The sequence below is a fragment of the Paramormyrops kingsleyae genome, chromosome 2, assembly GCF_048594095.1.
Source record: "Paramormyrops kingsleyae isolate MSU_618 chromosome 2, PKINGS_0.4, whole genome shotgun sequence".
Classification (NCBI taxonomy): Eukaryota; Metazoa; Chordata; class Actinopteri; order Osteoglossiformes; family Mormyridae; genus Paramormyrops; species Paramormyrops kingsleyae.
In genome coordinates this window covers 37,125,660-37,143,007 of record NC_132798.1, presented here as the reverse complement: position 1 = coordinate 37,143,007, position 17,348 = coordinate 37,125,660, and the positions used below count along the sequence as shown (strand labels likewise).

Sequence of the window (17,348 nt, the reverse complement as noted above, 5' to 3'; positions counted from 1 at the left end):
AGGTATTTTTAGCGATTCTATTTGCAGTCTATGGATATTTGGTGTTTTACCACTAGGTGTCGCTCTTTTCACACTTTTCGTGGCATAGTTGGTCGTCATGTTCTCGTTTTAGTTACCTTGTTCACCCTGAACAGTTGTCATATGTAAATATTTAGAATATTCTAGAATAGAAAAAATATATACTTGTTTGTATTTGCTGTATATCAGGCCTAACTTGTGATAAAAAATGACCTCTTTAAAACAAAAAGTCAAATTCAATTCAATTTTAATTCAATTTTATTTATATAGCGCATTATCACAACATTACATTGTCTCAATGCGCTTTACATTTCTGCCTCGTAAGGACCCCCCCATTGAGTAAGCCAAAGGCAACGGTGGCAAGGAAAAACTCCCTAAGAGGAAGAAACCTTGGGAGGAACCAGACCCAAAGGGGGAGCCCATCCTCCAGGGGCCGGCAGATGAGTCAAACAAACAAGATGATATGACTAAGCTAATACAGGGGTTGAAATATGTCTCAATGCAGCGGCCGACCGGTGCAGGCACGGGGTGCTTGATGCACGATGGCAGGATTAATAGAGGCACAGCCGCAGGGAAGGATGGCGAGGCATTGTGTTGAGCCAAGGGCAGGCAGGTTGGAGGGTAGTTGCCGGAGGTGGAGGTAGTTGTCTTGCAGGCAGCAGAGGCATAAATTCTTCAATGACATTGTGCTCCAGGGAGCACACCCCAGAAGGGGTGAGGGAGGAAGTAAGAAAAATTGTGTATTAGCCAGAGTTGAGGAAACCAGAGGCAAAATGATCGAGTGCAATATTCGTCTAGGCTCCGGCAGATCTGGGTATAGCAGCATGAGAAAGAGGGAGAGACAGGCGGGAACACAGGCAAATCACCTTCTTAAAGTTTCTGTATTTCTATATTAGGCATAAATAATTACATGCTTGCCTCCCGGTATCCACAAGTGTGACTACTTTAGAACTTCGGCCAGTACTTGTAGAAGCACAAGTAGCACCCTAGGCAAGCGTCACCGCCAGTGCTCCCCCTCTCCACCCCCAAGTCTGAGACAGTAAAATCTGCTTGCGCTGTGGGTGTCGTTGGGTCCGATCACTCGGCTATAGCCCTGAGTATCTTATGCCTTCAAAAAAGGCAAGCATGTAATGTGGTTGGCACCCTCTCAGAAGATCGTATCCTAGGCAGATGCCCATTTAGCCTAATGGGTTGTCCTGCATCGACTGCTGCTACATAATTTTTTTTTTATTTTTTATGTTGGCACCTCTGATATCTGTGAATATGCTCAGAAAATAAACAGAGAGGTCTTTTAAAATCTCTTATATTAAGGGTTTCCAGTGCAGAGGAGATTTTTTCTATTTTTTCTGTCAGTCATACTGGTCATAACTCGTATGGCAAGGTTCGTGCAATGATCCGAAAGAAAAGCAATAATGTGTCAGCATTTTTCAGCACGCTGCCATCATTCGCAGTGTTAGTGATAGCAGCAGGGGGGAGGCAAGGCAGCCATTAAGGGCACTGACTCAAAACCAAAAGATTTATGGCCGTAGCTCCAAAATGGTGTTAACCTGAATCCATCCAGGAAACACCCCCATCCGTAACTGAATGAAAGTGAGGCTTGGAAAGCTTCAGATTCACAGTTAGACAAACAGATGTGAGAAGGGATGTGCTGTTGGATCTCCTTTTAATGGCAAAAGAAATTTATAACCCTGAAACAGCCCACAGCAACTCACTGTATGGTGTACATTTATGGCCGTTACATTTAACTTCATGTTATAGAATGGACCACAAACAACCTGGAAAAGAACAAGATCATTTTACATATTGCATGTCAGCAGTGTACAAAGTCAGACACAAACAAATATGTATAAGAAAAATCTACAATGCAAATATTCTGATTAAATCCCTTTCAATAATACCAGTTGAAACAGCTTTTCATGACATGAACATTATATGAACAGTCGAACAGAAATAAACCAAAAAACAAACTGCGGTTTAATGTAATGTTTTAGAAGAGATACAGGACAGCCATGGATTATGAGGGAAAAAATTCAGATCCACTTCTACAATGACCAAACCACTGTCATTTTCAGAGAGACAAGTCAGCTTGTGGTATAAGATGATTTCCTTTTGAGATTATTATTGCTCCTTAGAATCTGATATTCACCACAAGACTATGATCTATATGCCCCATAGAACATTAGGTGTAACAGTTTCATTAGTTACAGGCTGTGACCTGAGCTGTTATCTTCCTTACTACCCTAGACCAGTAGTACCACACTACGCAGCTGTCTCAAGGATTCAGGCATTTATGGGCTGTTGCAGGATTTACGAGGGGGGGGGAGGCAGGGGGGCTAAACCACCTTGGCAAGGCTTTGCAAAGGCAAAATTACCCAAGGCCACTCAGCTAAATGTGCAGTTGTAGCTATATTCACGTGTCAAAATGACTTCTAACCAACCATGATGATTCCATTGCATCTAAGGGGTGAAAAAATTACCTTTGTCCTTTGACTAAATCTTCAGTCCTGCTAATTCTTCTCTGACCCAAAGCACAGCCTTCGATATTTCCCTGAAGAAATTCAACAAGCTGTAAACCATGCTTAAAATACACAACCTTAAAAAATGCAAAAGGAAAAAAAAAAAAGAAAAATAGAGCTCATTCTCCCTCTACCCCAGACTTAACTAGTCTTGCTGCATCACTACAGACAGTTTGGGGTACCTGTTATAAAAAGTGGGGCACAATTGTTTCCCTTCAGCAAAAGTGCCCAGCTCTCGAATAATATGGCGGCAACTGAACACTGATGGTGTCTGACATTACCGCAAACAGCATACAGCTCTGGTCCGTCTTTCTCACCCATGCGTGCACCAGCTTTCATACGGCTAAGTACACCTTCTCAAATGAAAACACAATGCAAATCCAGAAGGGATTTTCATTTAAACAGCTAAGACCTGTCTTTCTTTTCATTGAAATTTCTATCGCATAAAAGGTTTAGTTCGCCATAAAGGTACAGCACAAAGATACTGACAGCCAGAACTGTCATCATTATCAAGCATCCTGACATGCACTTTTGAAATGATTACTTATTACTCATCTGCTCTTGAGTAAATCCTTGCTAGGGCCGTTCCGTTTCGTGCCCTGCCCCCTAATCATTTCAGTTCAGACACAGGCATTAGTATCAGGAAAACAAAGTTGACTGGAGTGTGTGTCTTTGATCATCTCGGTTCCATCACAGTCCTCTTCAGGGGTCTTCAAACAGAATTGGGACTGTGGGGGGAGGTTGTGGAAACTGCCTCATTTTAACCCCCCCCCTCACGGTCCATTGTCACCAGTTCCAATCAGTTTTGGAGCTGTCACTCATGCCCCTGGGGTGCCTGCCTGGCCAATGAGAGGGGTCCCGCCCTCAGCTGCCCCACCTTCCTGGCAGGGCGTCTGCTGGTCGCCACTGACAACAACAACTGCATTCTCCTCAGTCACTTCGCAGGCCGGGTTGGAGAACGCAGACAGGGGCAAGGTGATCCGCTGCATCTCTCTCTCGTAAGCACGCTGCTCGCGCTGCCGCTGCAGGTCGCGACCCCTGTTGAAATGGGAAGGCAGAGGTCAGCCATGGACAATGCTACCAAAACATTTAATCTGATAAAGATTACTTGAATTGTTCAGTTAATTAGTCAGGTACTAGGAGATTAGTAAGTAGATGAAGTAGACTGCATCCGCACGAGTGAATATCTTCATGAACACAATCTCTAAATATGTCAAATACTATCAGAAATCATCCAAGCCCCCCATTTTGGTTGATCAATCAGAAGCTGCTCTGTAACACAAACTAGCACAAGAAGTGGATTTTCTTGGGCTAAAGTTAACGAAAGCTTGTATTAATGCATTTTCACAGTCTCAGGCAATGGGAAGATACCATTTGTAGCCCTCATTCTAAGCAGTAAACAGTGTAACTGTACCTTATCTAAGATCAGGATTGCATCACCGCTATTTAAATCTTTTTTTCCCCCTGCAAATCAGGGAACAGGCCAATTCTGGTTGTGGGAAATGTTTGGTAATACAAGCATCCGTGATCAAGTTGTGCCCTCGACTGGCTTCTGTAGACTGTTTTGGACCTGTCTACGCCCACCCTCTGACCCCCCCCCCCCCGTGACGATTAGAAGAAGATGTGGGTTTATGTTTCTGTGGTGACGATGCAACACGCGCCAGTTCCGGAAGTGCTTGCCCGCCTGCACGTGACACCGTTATGAAATGTCTGAGCGACCCACCCACCCCATGCGCCGCCCGGCTCCCCGACTCCCACCACAGCACTGCTGCATCATCTTCTGCGCCATGGGCCAAAAGCCAGCTCACTGTACCGCATTAGAGTCGTACGACAGAGCCAGCTCTCTGCCACGTCTCCACCGCCCCCTCAAGCATGGCTGAGACACGCAAGAGGCTCTGCAGTCCTGGCAGCTTCCCTTGGCCGTTTGGTAAACCCCAGAATACCAAAACACCACACCTCTTTCAATATAGACAAATAATCATTATTATTTACAGGAATGTACTGTCAGAATATCATTATACGCAAGATCCAGCCATTTCTGCTTCTCCAGCACAGGGTCGTGGAAATTAAACACATGGGTACAGTAGCACCTCTCACTCAACGCCTGTGGAATTCAATTTTTCTTCCAGGGTTCCTACAGATTCCCTCTCACAGTCCAAATGCGTGCTTAGGCTAACTGGTGTGTCCTAAATGCCTATAGCATGTACCCTGGTGTCCCATCCATGGTGTCCCCTGGCATCCCTGGGGAAGCCTTCAGGCTCTCCATGACTCAGGTACTGAATACATGCTTGTAATAAAGCGGAGTATTAAAGGACACAGCTTAAGTGTTTTACAATTACATGGTGCCGCTTTCAGATTTTACCAAAAAAGCAACATGACTCATGCCAGCCACACAGCCCTGGGGGAGGTAATGTCCCCTCTCCCAGGCTTCAGCACTAATTTCCAAGAGAAAAAGAGCAACTCAGGACATACGGCCTTACATTAATGTTCTTTTGTTTGTCAGTTGAAGCTTTTAACTACGTATGTAGCTGGGTATTTCACTGGCGTGATTTGGGTGATTTCAAAGGTACAGGAGAAGCACCCCCACCCCCAGGGAGACGAACCCAACTAAACTGAGATCATAATTACATATAAGCAGCCAACCTGCCACTCTCAATGGTAGATTTAGCTCCAAGACACATGACTGCAGCTAGAACATACATGCATTACAAATAAACACGCTTGGCCCCTTAGAAATATCACATGACCTTTGGTGATGCCACCATCAGGTCTGTGCATATACAGCCAATCATAAGTGATCTTAAAAAAAAAACTGTCAACAAGCTAATCAGCTTAACAGCAGAGCACAGAGCTCCAAGGACATCGGGAAGCCAGGCCAAAAGTATCAGTTTCGTCTGAGTGGCACTATAGACACCCATCTTGTCTCCTCTAGGCTCTAGGTTTTCATTTGTTTTTAGAAACCTGAATGCAGGCTCTAAATCAGCCCCACTCATTTTCACACAGCTGGCTTCTGAAGGTTCTTGGTTCAATTCGACTTCCGATCATTAGGACTCATTCGCTGGCTTGGAAGGTATATTGTACCATGACATTCTGAAAATCAACCGATCCAGAACAAATTCCCCCCAATTATCAAGGATGTTACACAGCCAAAAAATTATGACAGGATTATCACATCATAAATCTTTGAAAACAACTTAAATTTCAGTTTTAATGTTGATTATCTGCCTTCTGCTTAGAGGCATTTATGTTGAAGCTGTGACACAGTGTCGATATACATTTTTGGGCAGTGCTGAAGTATTCAAATGTTTTTACTGACCTCTTGTATATGTAGCCAAATGTTATGCCTACTCCAAGCAGAATGATGACTGCCATCATGAGGATGCCGAGGACGTAACCTGCAGGACGAATACAGAAGGAGGTCAACGAGAACAGTAACAGTCTAACAGTGCTGCCATTTACTGACCCATCCCAACCGCATCTATTAATATAAGTAATGAGGAGTGAGGTAAATCTGCAGGTAAGCGATGGGACTTACAATGGGACCCACTGTGGGTTTAAAAGCCTTGTTTCTGCCTTTCATATTTTGTAAAAACTGTGTGAAAATAAGCTTTAAAAGCAGCATGTCCAGCCTGATCATCCATAGCCACAGGGTGTCCAGCCTTTCAATCAGTCCCGGCTCTTCATACAATTAATGTGATTATTTGCATAGTAAGAGTCCTCACAATGCTGGCTGGGGTATCATTTTACCCTCTGCAGAGGCATGTCTGGTTCCCATAACTTTTATAATTAAATGTCCATGACAGAATTTCATAGCCCTCGTCCTGCTGGGCCCCAGCATGAGCCGGTTTTTTGACTAACCAAGAGCTTAAGTACTGAATGGATGTGACTTTCCTGGGAACTGTACCAATGCTGTGCTCGTTCTCAGTAGAGAGGTTGTCAGAAACCAGAAAACCGTTTATGTTCTGAAAAGTTTCAAAGCAGCTGCTGTTTAAGTCAAATAAAAACTGGATCCATCCAACACACGTCGTTAGGGTGTCGCTTCTAGGCATAAAGGAATAAAAGTCACCCAGTGTGACTCATACTGACAGTAAGGAGCTCTGCTGCCAGGAGGACCTACCTAAGGTTCCCAGGTCCTTCTTTTTAGCCCCAGCTTGGACTCGCTGCCTGATGCCGATGACGGGCTGCACAGCTGCATTGTCGTTCTGTGCAGGCTCAGACTGCGCCGGTTCAAAGACTTCTGGTGCCCCCGTGGATGATGCTGGGGGGGTTCCCGGCTCTGCCGTGACATAGTCTGAGAGGGTTCATAAGTCAACAGTGCCTGTTACCCACTAAGGCCATACAAAAGCAGAGATGCAACTTACACTTACTCAAAGATCTTGGCTACGCTCCAAATGGGCTTTCGTTTAATTTCACCTAGCTTGTTTGTGTTAAAAACGTGCTATTGCACAAGTATATATTAAGTGCACACAAACTTGTAGGGTGAGACAGCCAAACACCTCAACACCTGCTTCTCCCCAGATTGAAACTGTCCATTCCAAAGCTGTTTACAAAGTCTGCCCTACAGCCAATTGGACACTGTTTCTGTGGGAAGCATGTCACTTCTGGCCAATCAGCTATCAGGGGTGTGACAATGGCAGTTGCAGCACTAGTTTTTCCTATTTGTATTTAAAACTCTGTTCTCCAAACGTGTGGTGAAATTCAAGGCTGGCTAGATAGCAGTAAGTACACAGCAATAGAAAAAGTGACTACTTGTGACTCATTGGACAAATAACATCTCACAGATGCTAAACACTGCATTACATTAACAATCTAAGTCTAGGAACCAAACAAGTCTGCATGAAATATATTGTTTTTTGCACTGGTCTGAGAACACAGAATTTCTACATACAACAGAAGTTGAATTTCAAATAATTCCCTCATCTATATTTGGATATATTCTAATAGATATATACCTCGACCCATGCAACTCAAATCCACACGTTAACAGAAATGGTTTGTGTCTCTTTTTATGGTTGTGAGTTGGAGGTTTGTTATCCGCCTCCCAAGCCATTACTATGACAACCAGAATCCATGACGAGGATGGCTTTTATTCCTACACTGTCAGATATGATATTAAAGTCCGAAAAAAAACAGTCTAGATAATATTTTAATTTCTAACTGAAAGACAGAAATGCCTCGTCCCTGAAATGCCTTTGCGTTGTTTAATCTCTGTTTACACTGTCATCCAATATGGGATATGGACATGTCAATGACATGTCTTAAAATGAGTCTGATACCTCCACAGGCTCTGATATCACAGTCTTGTTTCTGAACGGTGCCATTTTCATTGGCCACGTAGCACCAAGGTCTGTCCGAGGAATCTGGGTTTCGGCAGTAATTGTGGTCCCCAATACCTACAGAACAAGCAAGAGCAGCTCTGCATCATGGTTTGCTCAGGCTGAAACATTCCCCTTTCAATCCAAAGTTTTAAAGAATTTGTGTTTCGAAATGGAGGCTGTTTACTGCCCAGTTTCACTGCAATTCCAAAAAAGCAACCGATGTACCCATATGAAGCTTTTGTACCTGTTCCGTTTGGGCGTGGGGCAGGATTTCACAACATTTATGCAAATTTTCATTATTGTAATGTCAAAATGACTTGCCCTGCAGATATTATAGTGGAATACTGTACAATATATTTCATTGTGTTAGAATTCACAGCTGTCTTAGGTGTTTGTAGTTCTCCTTGTAAGTAAATCAGATGGGTTAGACATCATAAACAGTGGACAAGGCCCACAGGTTTCCCACCAGAATAACCAATAAAATGCAATAAAAGGAAACTGGTTTAAATACACCCGCTTATCTCTGCGCCTGAAAGCTTGCTGTCAATCTGAGGGCTGTTTTTGTTGAGTTGAAAGAATGCGTCGCTACCTGACTGCACGTCCGTGTAGGCTGTCAGATTGAAGTGCAGGGTTACAGTGATCCAGTTGAGACACTCCTGTCCGCTGGAAGTGCTCAGCTGCTCGCCCCTATAGTCTCCGCCATTCGAGCGTATGCATTCTGCACAGAGATGTAAGAAAGCCAATTCCACTATTTTTTTAAAAAACAGAACAATGTTACACTCACTGCATCGCAATTCTAAGACAAAACATAGTAATTCAGCGTAGTGCAAAATCAATATGCCCATTAGGTAGTTCAATTTCTGCTTTTTAGGAATGGACAGGGCACAGCAGTACCATTACAAAAAGGTAAAACTTGAATTAAAAATAAATATGCATAGGTTTATAATAATGGAACTGGAATAGCAGAACTTACATTGATTAATTAGATGCATTGAAGTTACATACAAAATGTACACACACCCACAAGATTGGTGTAGGTGTTTAAATGACTCTAAAATCGCCTCATGACGTAAACAAAGCCAGCATTGCGGTTCAAATCTGGAAAATGCAGGCATTACACTCCGAATGACTTTTTTTCCTCCGTGCCTACCTTGAATTATTGATGCACCTTCCACAATTCCGACACTCAGCAGAAGAAAGTACAGCTCAAATACCATTTTGTATAACCGCTCTCGGTATTTTTCAAAAGAAAAACAAACGAAGCCGACGACAAACCTTAAAAAAAAATCGAATGCGAAAAATAGGATCTGGTGTTAGCATAAGAGCCTATGATTTATATTTCAAACTGCTCTCTCCCACACCGCGACCATGTCTTGTTTTTCCAAAAGACGAGCTTTCTTCGTAAACAGCCTCTCTCTGGGCTAAGAAACTCCCCTCCGCTGCAACCCGGAGACTCCCACCAGGTCCTAGAGCCGCTGGCTGATTCAAGTGTGATAGACCATTCATGCAAACTTCTAGTACTAGTGATACATATCGTTTATAAAAGATGCTATTGAAATGTGGATCTCAGTTAATGATTATTCAGTTTTCATGACCCCTATTGCAGTACGGGATCACAGAGAAGCTGTAGCCAAACCCAAGAGGCAAAAGGCACTAGGTGGGGGACACCCTGAACAGGATGCCCATCTGTCACAGGGCATGCAGACCGAGGGCACGTTAGACACACCAATTCAGCAGCATTTCTGACATAGACCCAGGGAAAGCATGTACATTCAACCTGAGCCAGGAGTCAAACCCACAACCCCAAATCTGTCAAAGTGCCAAGCCACGCTCAATTCTCCTATCCAGCCTTCCTTCAATCATCCATCCATCAAATCACTTATCCTGGTCAGGGTGATGGGGTAAGACAAATTACTGCTTTCTGAAAGCTGAACTCTGTACCCCATCAGTCTGAGATAATCTCTCACTGAATACGTACAATAAGTTATATTGGATGTGCAATTCTATGTTTACTTTTTATAAATATATGCAATATGTGGATAATTCTTGTTGCTGTACACTGGTACAATAGTATCTGTTCTGATTATTCTGCTCTGGTTAGAAATAATTTGTAAAAAGATTTAGCATTGTATATGGCATCTTTATAAATACTTTGACATATCTTGTATGATTATTTTTATTTTGTTTGTTTTTTTTGTTTGTTTGTTTGTTTTCACTTATTTTGTATTTATTAATGCACCTTGTGGCTGACATAAAAGTAATTTTGTTGTGTTGCACAATGACAATAAAGCACTTGAATCATGAATCTTGAATGCAACTCTGATTTATTTAGTTTAGTGACTCAGTATCAGTAACCACAGAACAGGGTATATAACAGGGGTCCCAACCTTTTTGAAACTAAGAGCTACTTCACGGGTACTGAGTCATACGAAGGGTTACCAGTTTGAAACACCCGCCTAAACTTATCTAAACTTCATGTATAATAAATATGTTTTAAATGCTGTTTTTTAGATATTGTAATTTTCAAATCTATATAAATGCAAATATGATTAAAGAAGAATAGCAACAGGATAAAATTAAATTGCTCACTGGAGAGTTGTGCTATTTTTAGAACAGGCCCGCGGGCGACTCATGTGGTGCTTGGGGGCATCCTGGTGACCCCTGGTATAGAATAATACAGAGCTCAGAGCCGCCCAGCCAAACCACTACAAATAGTCTTACGGATAGATAGTGACACCAGGTACTGTACTTTCACATGAGGAAAACAACACTTTAACTTAATAGACTATACACTAGACTTATACACTATATTGTAAATAACTTGGGATGTTATTTAACATTTATTTCAAGTCTTAAGAAAGTAAATTATTGCTGCCAGGAGGGTAACTTGGTTTGAGTGTGAAGCCCTTAGTGATTATTAGGTTAAAAATAAACTCAGTATGATATGTTGTTTGTTTGGGAAACTTCCAGTAAATAGTCAAAAGAAATCAATGGTTTCAGTAGCAGTATCAGAGATAGTAACACATTAGTCCAGGCATGAAAATAGCACTTCTGTCTGAATCTCAACTGTCCATAATGCTTTTGGAGACAAAGAACAAAATGATGTTCATCACTATAAAACACAAACATAAACAGCCACCCTTCAAAAACTCCCACATGCTTGAATTAATTGTACACTCAGACAATAATCTAACATTCCTACACTGACAAATAAATGTTAAAAATCAGACAACTGTAAATCCAGGGCAAAAATAATCAGGAATAGTTTTATTCTTTCTTACTGACTCACCTTTGAGTGCAAAAAAAACCTTTAAAACAGTTAATGGCAGAGAGAAGTCTACATGAAAACACCTTTATATATCAGCCTTCTAACAGACTCAACCTGAAAAGGTTGGCAAGTCAGTGCTCAAATATATATGTATTCTGAAGTGGAAAGGCTGATGGCTGGATTCAAATCAAATTTTAGTGTGTCTTTCTAAGACTGAATCAGACTACAGCAAGCTAAAAGACCTCTACCTGCAAAATGTTTAAAAGTTTTATCTCTTCACAAATTTGACCTACTACCCTAATTTAATCTGCAGTTCTAAACAAAAGGACAAAGTGGGACAATGCCCAGACTCCAGCATTACATAATCAGTCATGAGCTCTTCCTTTCTTCGAGAAATACTCTCTATGTTCAGTCTATTATTCCAGATGTTCGTGTTTTGTAGGAAAAAAAAAGAACCAGGAGACCATCCGGCAAACCTTGATTGAAATTTTGCCACGGTCTTCCAGCACAGCATGACTAGCAAACATCTCTGCCGTAACAGGTTAACAATCCTTATAAGGATCATTTGTTTTTGTGGTTCTGTCTTCCTGTTTCAACTCCATCTTCCTGTTTCCTTTCCAGTGGGGTTGGCCATTTAATGAGGCTAATTTCATCAGAATGTGCGAAACTAATGAACACTAAAACTTTTGGTTTCGCTTTGTGTTTTGTTTTAATTACACTGAGAGTGAGTATATACTAATTTCACCTATCTAGTTTAGAAAATATTTTTCCCTGTCAGTTTCTGTTGAAATTGTAATATAGCTACACGTATTTCATTTTAGTCTTACACTAGTGAGCCACTGCAGCTCAGATGGGTAGGGGGTTTGAATCCCATGTCATGGAGCTTCCTCCAGGAACTACTGCTTTTCTCCTGCTGTTAGGATAATCGGTGTCTTTAAATTGCCTGAAGTGTATGATTGTAATGGTGGGTGTGTATCTGCCCTGTGATGGACTGGCATCCTGGTACAGGGTGTACCCCAGCCTCATGTCCTCTGCTGCCTGGGATAGGCTCCAGGTCCCACCATGATCCTGAGTGGGCGGTTTCTATAAAAGAAGAGTGGACACAGGCAGGTGGCACTGACTGAATCCATCACACACACACACACACACACACACACACAAAAACAACATTGTTTCAGTTCCTCGTTTTCCTTCTATACACCGATTGATGTTTTTCACATTTGCATTTCACTCAATCAGCTGGTGTTTTGATCCTGTGTGGCTTATAAAGCCATTGCAACAAACATAAGAACATAAGAACATAAGAACTATACAAACGAGAGGAGGCCATTCGGCCCATCGAGCTCGCTTGGGGAGAACTTAACTAATAGCTCAGAGTTGTTAAAATCTTATCTAGCTCTGATTTAAAGGAACCCAAGGATTCAGCTTGCACTACGTTATCAGGAAGACTATTCCATACTCTGACTACACGCTGTGTAAAGAAGTGCTTCCTTAAATCCAGTTTGAAATGTTCTCCCGCTAATTTCCACCTATGGCCACGAGTTCTTGTATTTGAACTAATGCTGAAGTAACTATTCGGTTGAACAGCATCAAAAAACCTGTTAGAATCTTATAGACCTGGATCATGTCCCCCCTCAGTCTCCTTTGCTTGAGGCTGAACAGATTTAGCTCAATTAACCTTTCCTCGTAGGACATTCCTCTAAGACCAGGAATCATTCTTGTGGCCCTACGCTGCACCTTTTCTAAGGCCGCTATGTCCTTTTTAAGATATGGTGACCAAACCTGCACACAATATTCTAGGTGAGGTCTCACCAAGGAATTGTATAATCTTAGCATTACCTCCCTTGACTTAAACTCCACACACCTGGAGATATACCCCAACATCCTATTGGCCTTTTTTATTGCTTCCCCGCACTGGCGAGAATGAGACATGGAAGCATCAACATACACACCAAGGTCTTTCTCATAATCAGCTACCTTTAATTCAGTAGGTCCCATAAAATACCTGTACTTTATATTTCTGCTCCCTACATGGAGTACCTTACATTTGTCTATGTTAAATTTCATCTGCCAGGTGTCAGCCCAGTCACTAATTAAATTAAGATCCCGCTGTAGCTGCTGAGCCGCTAGTTCAGTATCTGCTACACCACCCACCTTGGTGTCATCTGCAAATTTCACCAGTTTACTGTATATATTGGTGTCTATATCATTTATGTAAATTAGGAACAAAAGTGGTCCTAAAATTGAACCCTGCGGTACCCCACTATGAACGCAGGCCCACTGTGACATTGAGCCTCTTATAACTACTCGCTGCTTCCTATCCGTTAACCAGTTATCAATCCAGGTCGCTACAGTTCCTAAAATACCTGTCGCTTTGAGTTTAAGTGAGAGCCTCTTGTGGGGAACAACATCAAAAGCCTTTTGGAAATCTAAGTAGATGACATCATAGGCCTTCTTATCATCAACTTCCTGAGTAGCTTCCTCAAAAAACTCCAACAGATTTGTTAAACAGGATCTACCTCTCCTAAATCCATGCTGGCTATCCCTCAAAATGTTATTTGAGTCCAGGAATCTACCATTTTCTCTTTGATTATAGCCTCCATAACTTTACCAGTTATACAAGTTAGACTGATTGGCCTACAGCAGCAACTGCAGCAAAGGAAATGTAAGTTTCAATGCCCAGCTGAGATGATGCTGCTTATAGAATGAAGTCGACTAGCTCAGATTAGTCACACAAGGGCATAACTTTGCTAGTAGATGTAAAGCATCCAGTGAATGCTAGAGGATAAGGGTTAAGAAGCAAATGAGATAAAAGATAATTATATGAGTGGGTCATTGAAAGGTGGTCATCTACTGCAAGGATTAAGAATAAATGAAAGTCTAGCCAGTGATGGTTAAAAAAAAACTAGCATAGTTGCTGCCAGAGCAACAACACTGTCACCAAAGCAACGAGCCCTGTCACCCCCTCTCCCCATCTAATCCTTACTCCTCCCACACCCCCCAACCTCTAGAATTTCTAAAATTGTAAATATAAAAGCCAATAAATGCATTTTTACCTGAATGCTCTGAGTCCTGGTCATAGCACATAAGTACCGTTCTGAAAGTACACATATTCATTTATTGTACATTGTAGACTCACTCGACAATTTCCTCAATCTCTCTCCACCAAATAAGCAGTTAACTTTATTTCTTTGTATATGTTTTGTGTATGTCTGTGTCTTAAAATGTCATTTTTATTCTTTGTAGGTCTATGTCTAAATATTTATATTGTATTCCTCATTTTCACTATGACCAGCACTTTCCATGACATAACAGTAAGAGGTGTACATGTGTGAGTGAATGGTGTGTAAGTGTGGCCTGCGCAGGGTCCTTTGTTATTCTCTGCCTTGCGCCTGTAGCCTCTGGGATTGGCTGGCAAAAAACTGCCTCACGGACACAATGGCGTGTACTTAAAATCTTCATAATGTACCAGATCCTAAACTTGTGAAAAGACTACCAATAACAAACACTAGCAAACAAACAAAAAGTTGTAATATTAGCATTTTAACTTTTGAAATAAACATATATTTATTATAACGTTAGACTAGAAGAACTTGCATCCAAGAATTGAAGCTGACAGATAAATGCAACAATGTATTCTCTGAATGGCGTCATCAACCGCTCTCCTCCATCTAATCACTACAGACAGTATTGCTACAACGCGACTAATGTGTTCCTGGAAAACCTTGCATTCCTTAAAATCATGTACTAAAACACACATATCCAATAAGAAAAATAGCATTAAGGAAATATGATTCCAAAACATAGTAACTTACGGCAAACTAAATAAATCAAATAATAAAAACAGTGATACCGGTGGCCAATAATGTAATTATATGCATTTTAAATAAGAAAAAATAAAAATACACTAAAAATGATATCATGAATATTTCCAATTGGTCTTATGAGTCTCACGAGAATTGCCTACTAACCTCCTTAACCTAAAGTGTTGAACTCGCTAAGTTGTTGATTGCTGAAAGTCAGGAGTAGTGATGGCTACTAGCTCTAGGTTTACTTTGGAGTATGCTTTGAGCCTTTTTTTGAACAGAGTGCGCCATCTAATGGTATCAGAAAATGCAGCAAATGGTTCATGAAGCGTACCTTTAGCCATCATTAGTGACCCACAGAAACCGAGTGGCCGGGGATGCACACAGCACACATACAACAGATTAGAGCAGGGGTCTCCAACTCCGGTCCTGGAGAGCTACCGTCCAGTAGGTTTTCTATCCTACCCGGCTTCTGATGAGCCACACCTCTTCTCAGGTAAATACCAGGAGCAGGTGTGGCTCATCAGAAGCCAGGTAGGATAGAAAACCTACTGGATAGTAGCTCTCCAGGACTGGAGTTGGAGACCCCTGGATTAGAGTATGCAGAGGGGCACTGAAGGCAACATGGCATACAGACAGTCTACGAAGAGCAAATGTAAGTGAATTAAAAACCCTTGCTGTGTTTTTGTATGATAATTTGTCAAATATTTTGATCTGTACAAAAAGTTTTATTCTTTTAGATTTGAGAGCTGGTTTGACTGATTCGCTGAAAAGAACCAGTTCAAAAGAATGATTTGTTCACATCACTACAGTTCAGTTGAATAGTTGTTTTTGCCTGCAAGTAGTGTTTCTCACTAAGACCATATTGCATTGTAGTTTCACGTAGTGCTTTTCTCTCTGACTGAAATCACATGAATACAAATGCAATTCCGCATTATACTGGATTTAGGTACTAATATATAAATTGTGTAGATTTGCAGTGTGAAATCACACGTTGTAGCAGGACTGACTGTACTTCTCCAGGCCCCCAACTTCTGTCTCTAGCTCCTCTACAGTAGGCTTGGCCAGTATCTAGGCTTCAGTTATTGCTCTAATGAAACTAAATGACAAAATTGCCCTTTACTTTCCCGACACTATGTGGTGCTGCTGAAATTTTGGGCTGATCTATCTTAATGTTTAATCAGATCCAGGACCTCACCCATATCCTCCTGAGACCCCACCCATTCATTTATGTTCATTGTAGTGGACATTTTGTTTTTGCATCTATCTGTTCACTGATGTAAGGAAACATATTTATTCCTGTTGTACACTAAAGAGGGCATGCTGTGAAATTAAAAATAAAAATAAATTTGAAAAAATCTAAATTGTAAGATGTCTTATTTCCTCCAAAGGCAAATAACCTAAAATTGAAGGAAAGCTTGAAAAAGATCCATCAAATACTTTTTGAGTTGTCATAATGAGAAAGTGTCTGCAGCGGTGGACTGATCCCTAAAGCATATGTATTCCCCTGCCACGGAATACAGTAAATGAAAGCTCTTGTTTAGAATCTGGTTCTGGTTCCTAATAGGTTGGAGTACAGATGCCTGGATGGGTGACTTCAGGGGTAAAAAATGAGAAGTACTCATTGATTGGTCAGAGCCCCATACCCTGGTGTGAGGAGAAGAAGGTACCCAGTGTACTGAGGACAAGATTAGTCCAGTACCTCACTCTGTTGGGGTGGGGATGTTGCTCATATGATTATGAGCTTAGCCCATCCCAAGAGTGGATCAGCATAATGCTTTTAGAGAACAGCCACCACAGGAGAACCATTGCATGGAAAAACAGCCAGGAGGAATATGCACACCACAAGGATGGATGAAATTAACAATCAAAAGCCATGCTGCCCCAGGAGGAATACAAAATGAACTGAAACCCTCCCATCAATGGTGAGTGTACAGAAGCGCACACTAGAGTGTGTGGCTTTTAAAAGGCTTTTCCACAGGACTCAGAGGAAGACGATCAGCCTGAGTAGGACCCCCGTCTCTGCCTCAAGACTATGCTAGGGGAGAGGCCCGCCCAATTAGGGGCTCCCAAGGAGCACCCCCCTACCCCCCTGCCATTTACTACCTCCCCCGCCCTTTCTGGACATGTCCTTTATGTTGTTCACCCCCATAATAAAGAGCCCAGTAAAGGTTTTTGCACCCAGTATGATTACCTGGTGCTTCTATCCCACCCCCACCCCAGAATCCCGTGCCGCACTCTACCTCTCAGAGCTGGACCACCATTAGTGCTTGCAGACAGAACAAAAGACTCCAGAAGTGACCAGTGGATCCCAAGAGAATAAAAGAGTGTGAAATAATAGAGTATGAAACATAGAAAAAAGTTTCATGAAAGAAGTTTACCATACTATCAAAAGTTCACTACCACAATTGCAGAAAACTGT

The 17,348-nt window shown here is 41.8% G+C and overlaps 1 protein-coding gene across 1 annotated transcript; it reads right to left on the bottom strand.

Moving 5' to 3' along the window:
* Positions 1-1,664: 1,664 nt before the first annotated feature.
* Positions 1,665-9,365, bottom strand: pik3ip1 (phosphoinositide-3-kinase interacting protein 1). The gene is made up of 6 exons (XM_023804379.2): positions 9,003-9,365; positions 8,442-8,570; positions 7,811-7,927; positions 6,652-6,825; positions 5,851-5,929; positions 1,665-3,572 (listed from the first exon to the last, which is right to left on the bottom strand). Exons 1-6 carry the CDS (start codon positions 9,067-9,069, stop codon positions 3,353-3,355), a joined length of 786 nt encoding a protein of 261 aa, XP_023660147.1. The 5' UTR covers positions 9,070-9,365; the 3' UTR covers positions 1,665-3,352.
* Between the last annotated feature and the right edge of the window lie 7,983 nt (positions 9,366-17,348).

Bases quoted from the DNA above. Each gene is read 5' to 3' on its own strand.
- pik3ip1 (XM_023804379.2), bottom strand. From the start codon at position 9,069: ATGGTATTTGAGCTGTACTTTCTTCTGCTGAGTGTCGGAATTGTGGAA. The intron at 6,826-7,810 runs GTATCAGACTCA...GAACCCTCTCAG, and splicing joins TGATATCAGAGCCTGTGGAG to ACTATGTCACGGCAGAGCCG. The intron at 3,573-5,850 runs GTCAGTAAAAAC...CCATTTCAACAG, and splicing joins TTTGGCTACATATACAAGAG to GGGTCGCGACCTGCAGCGGC.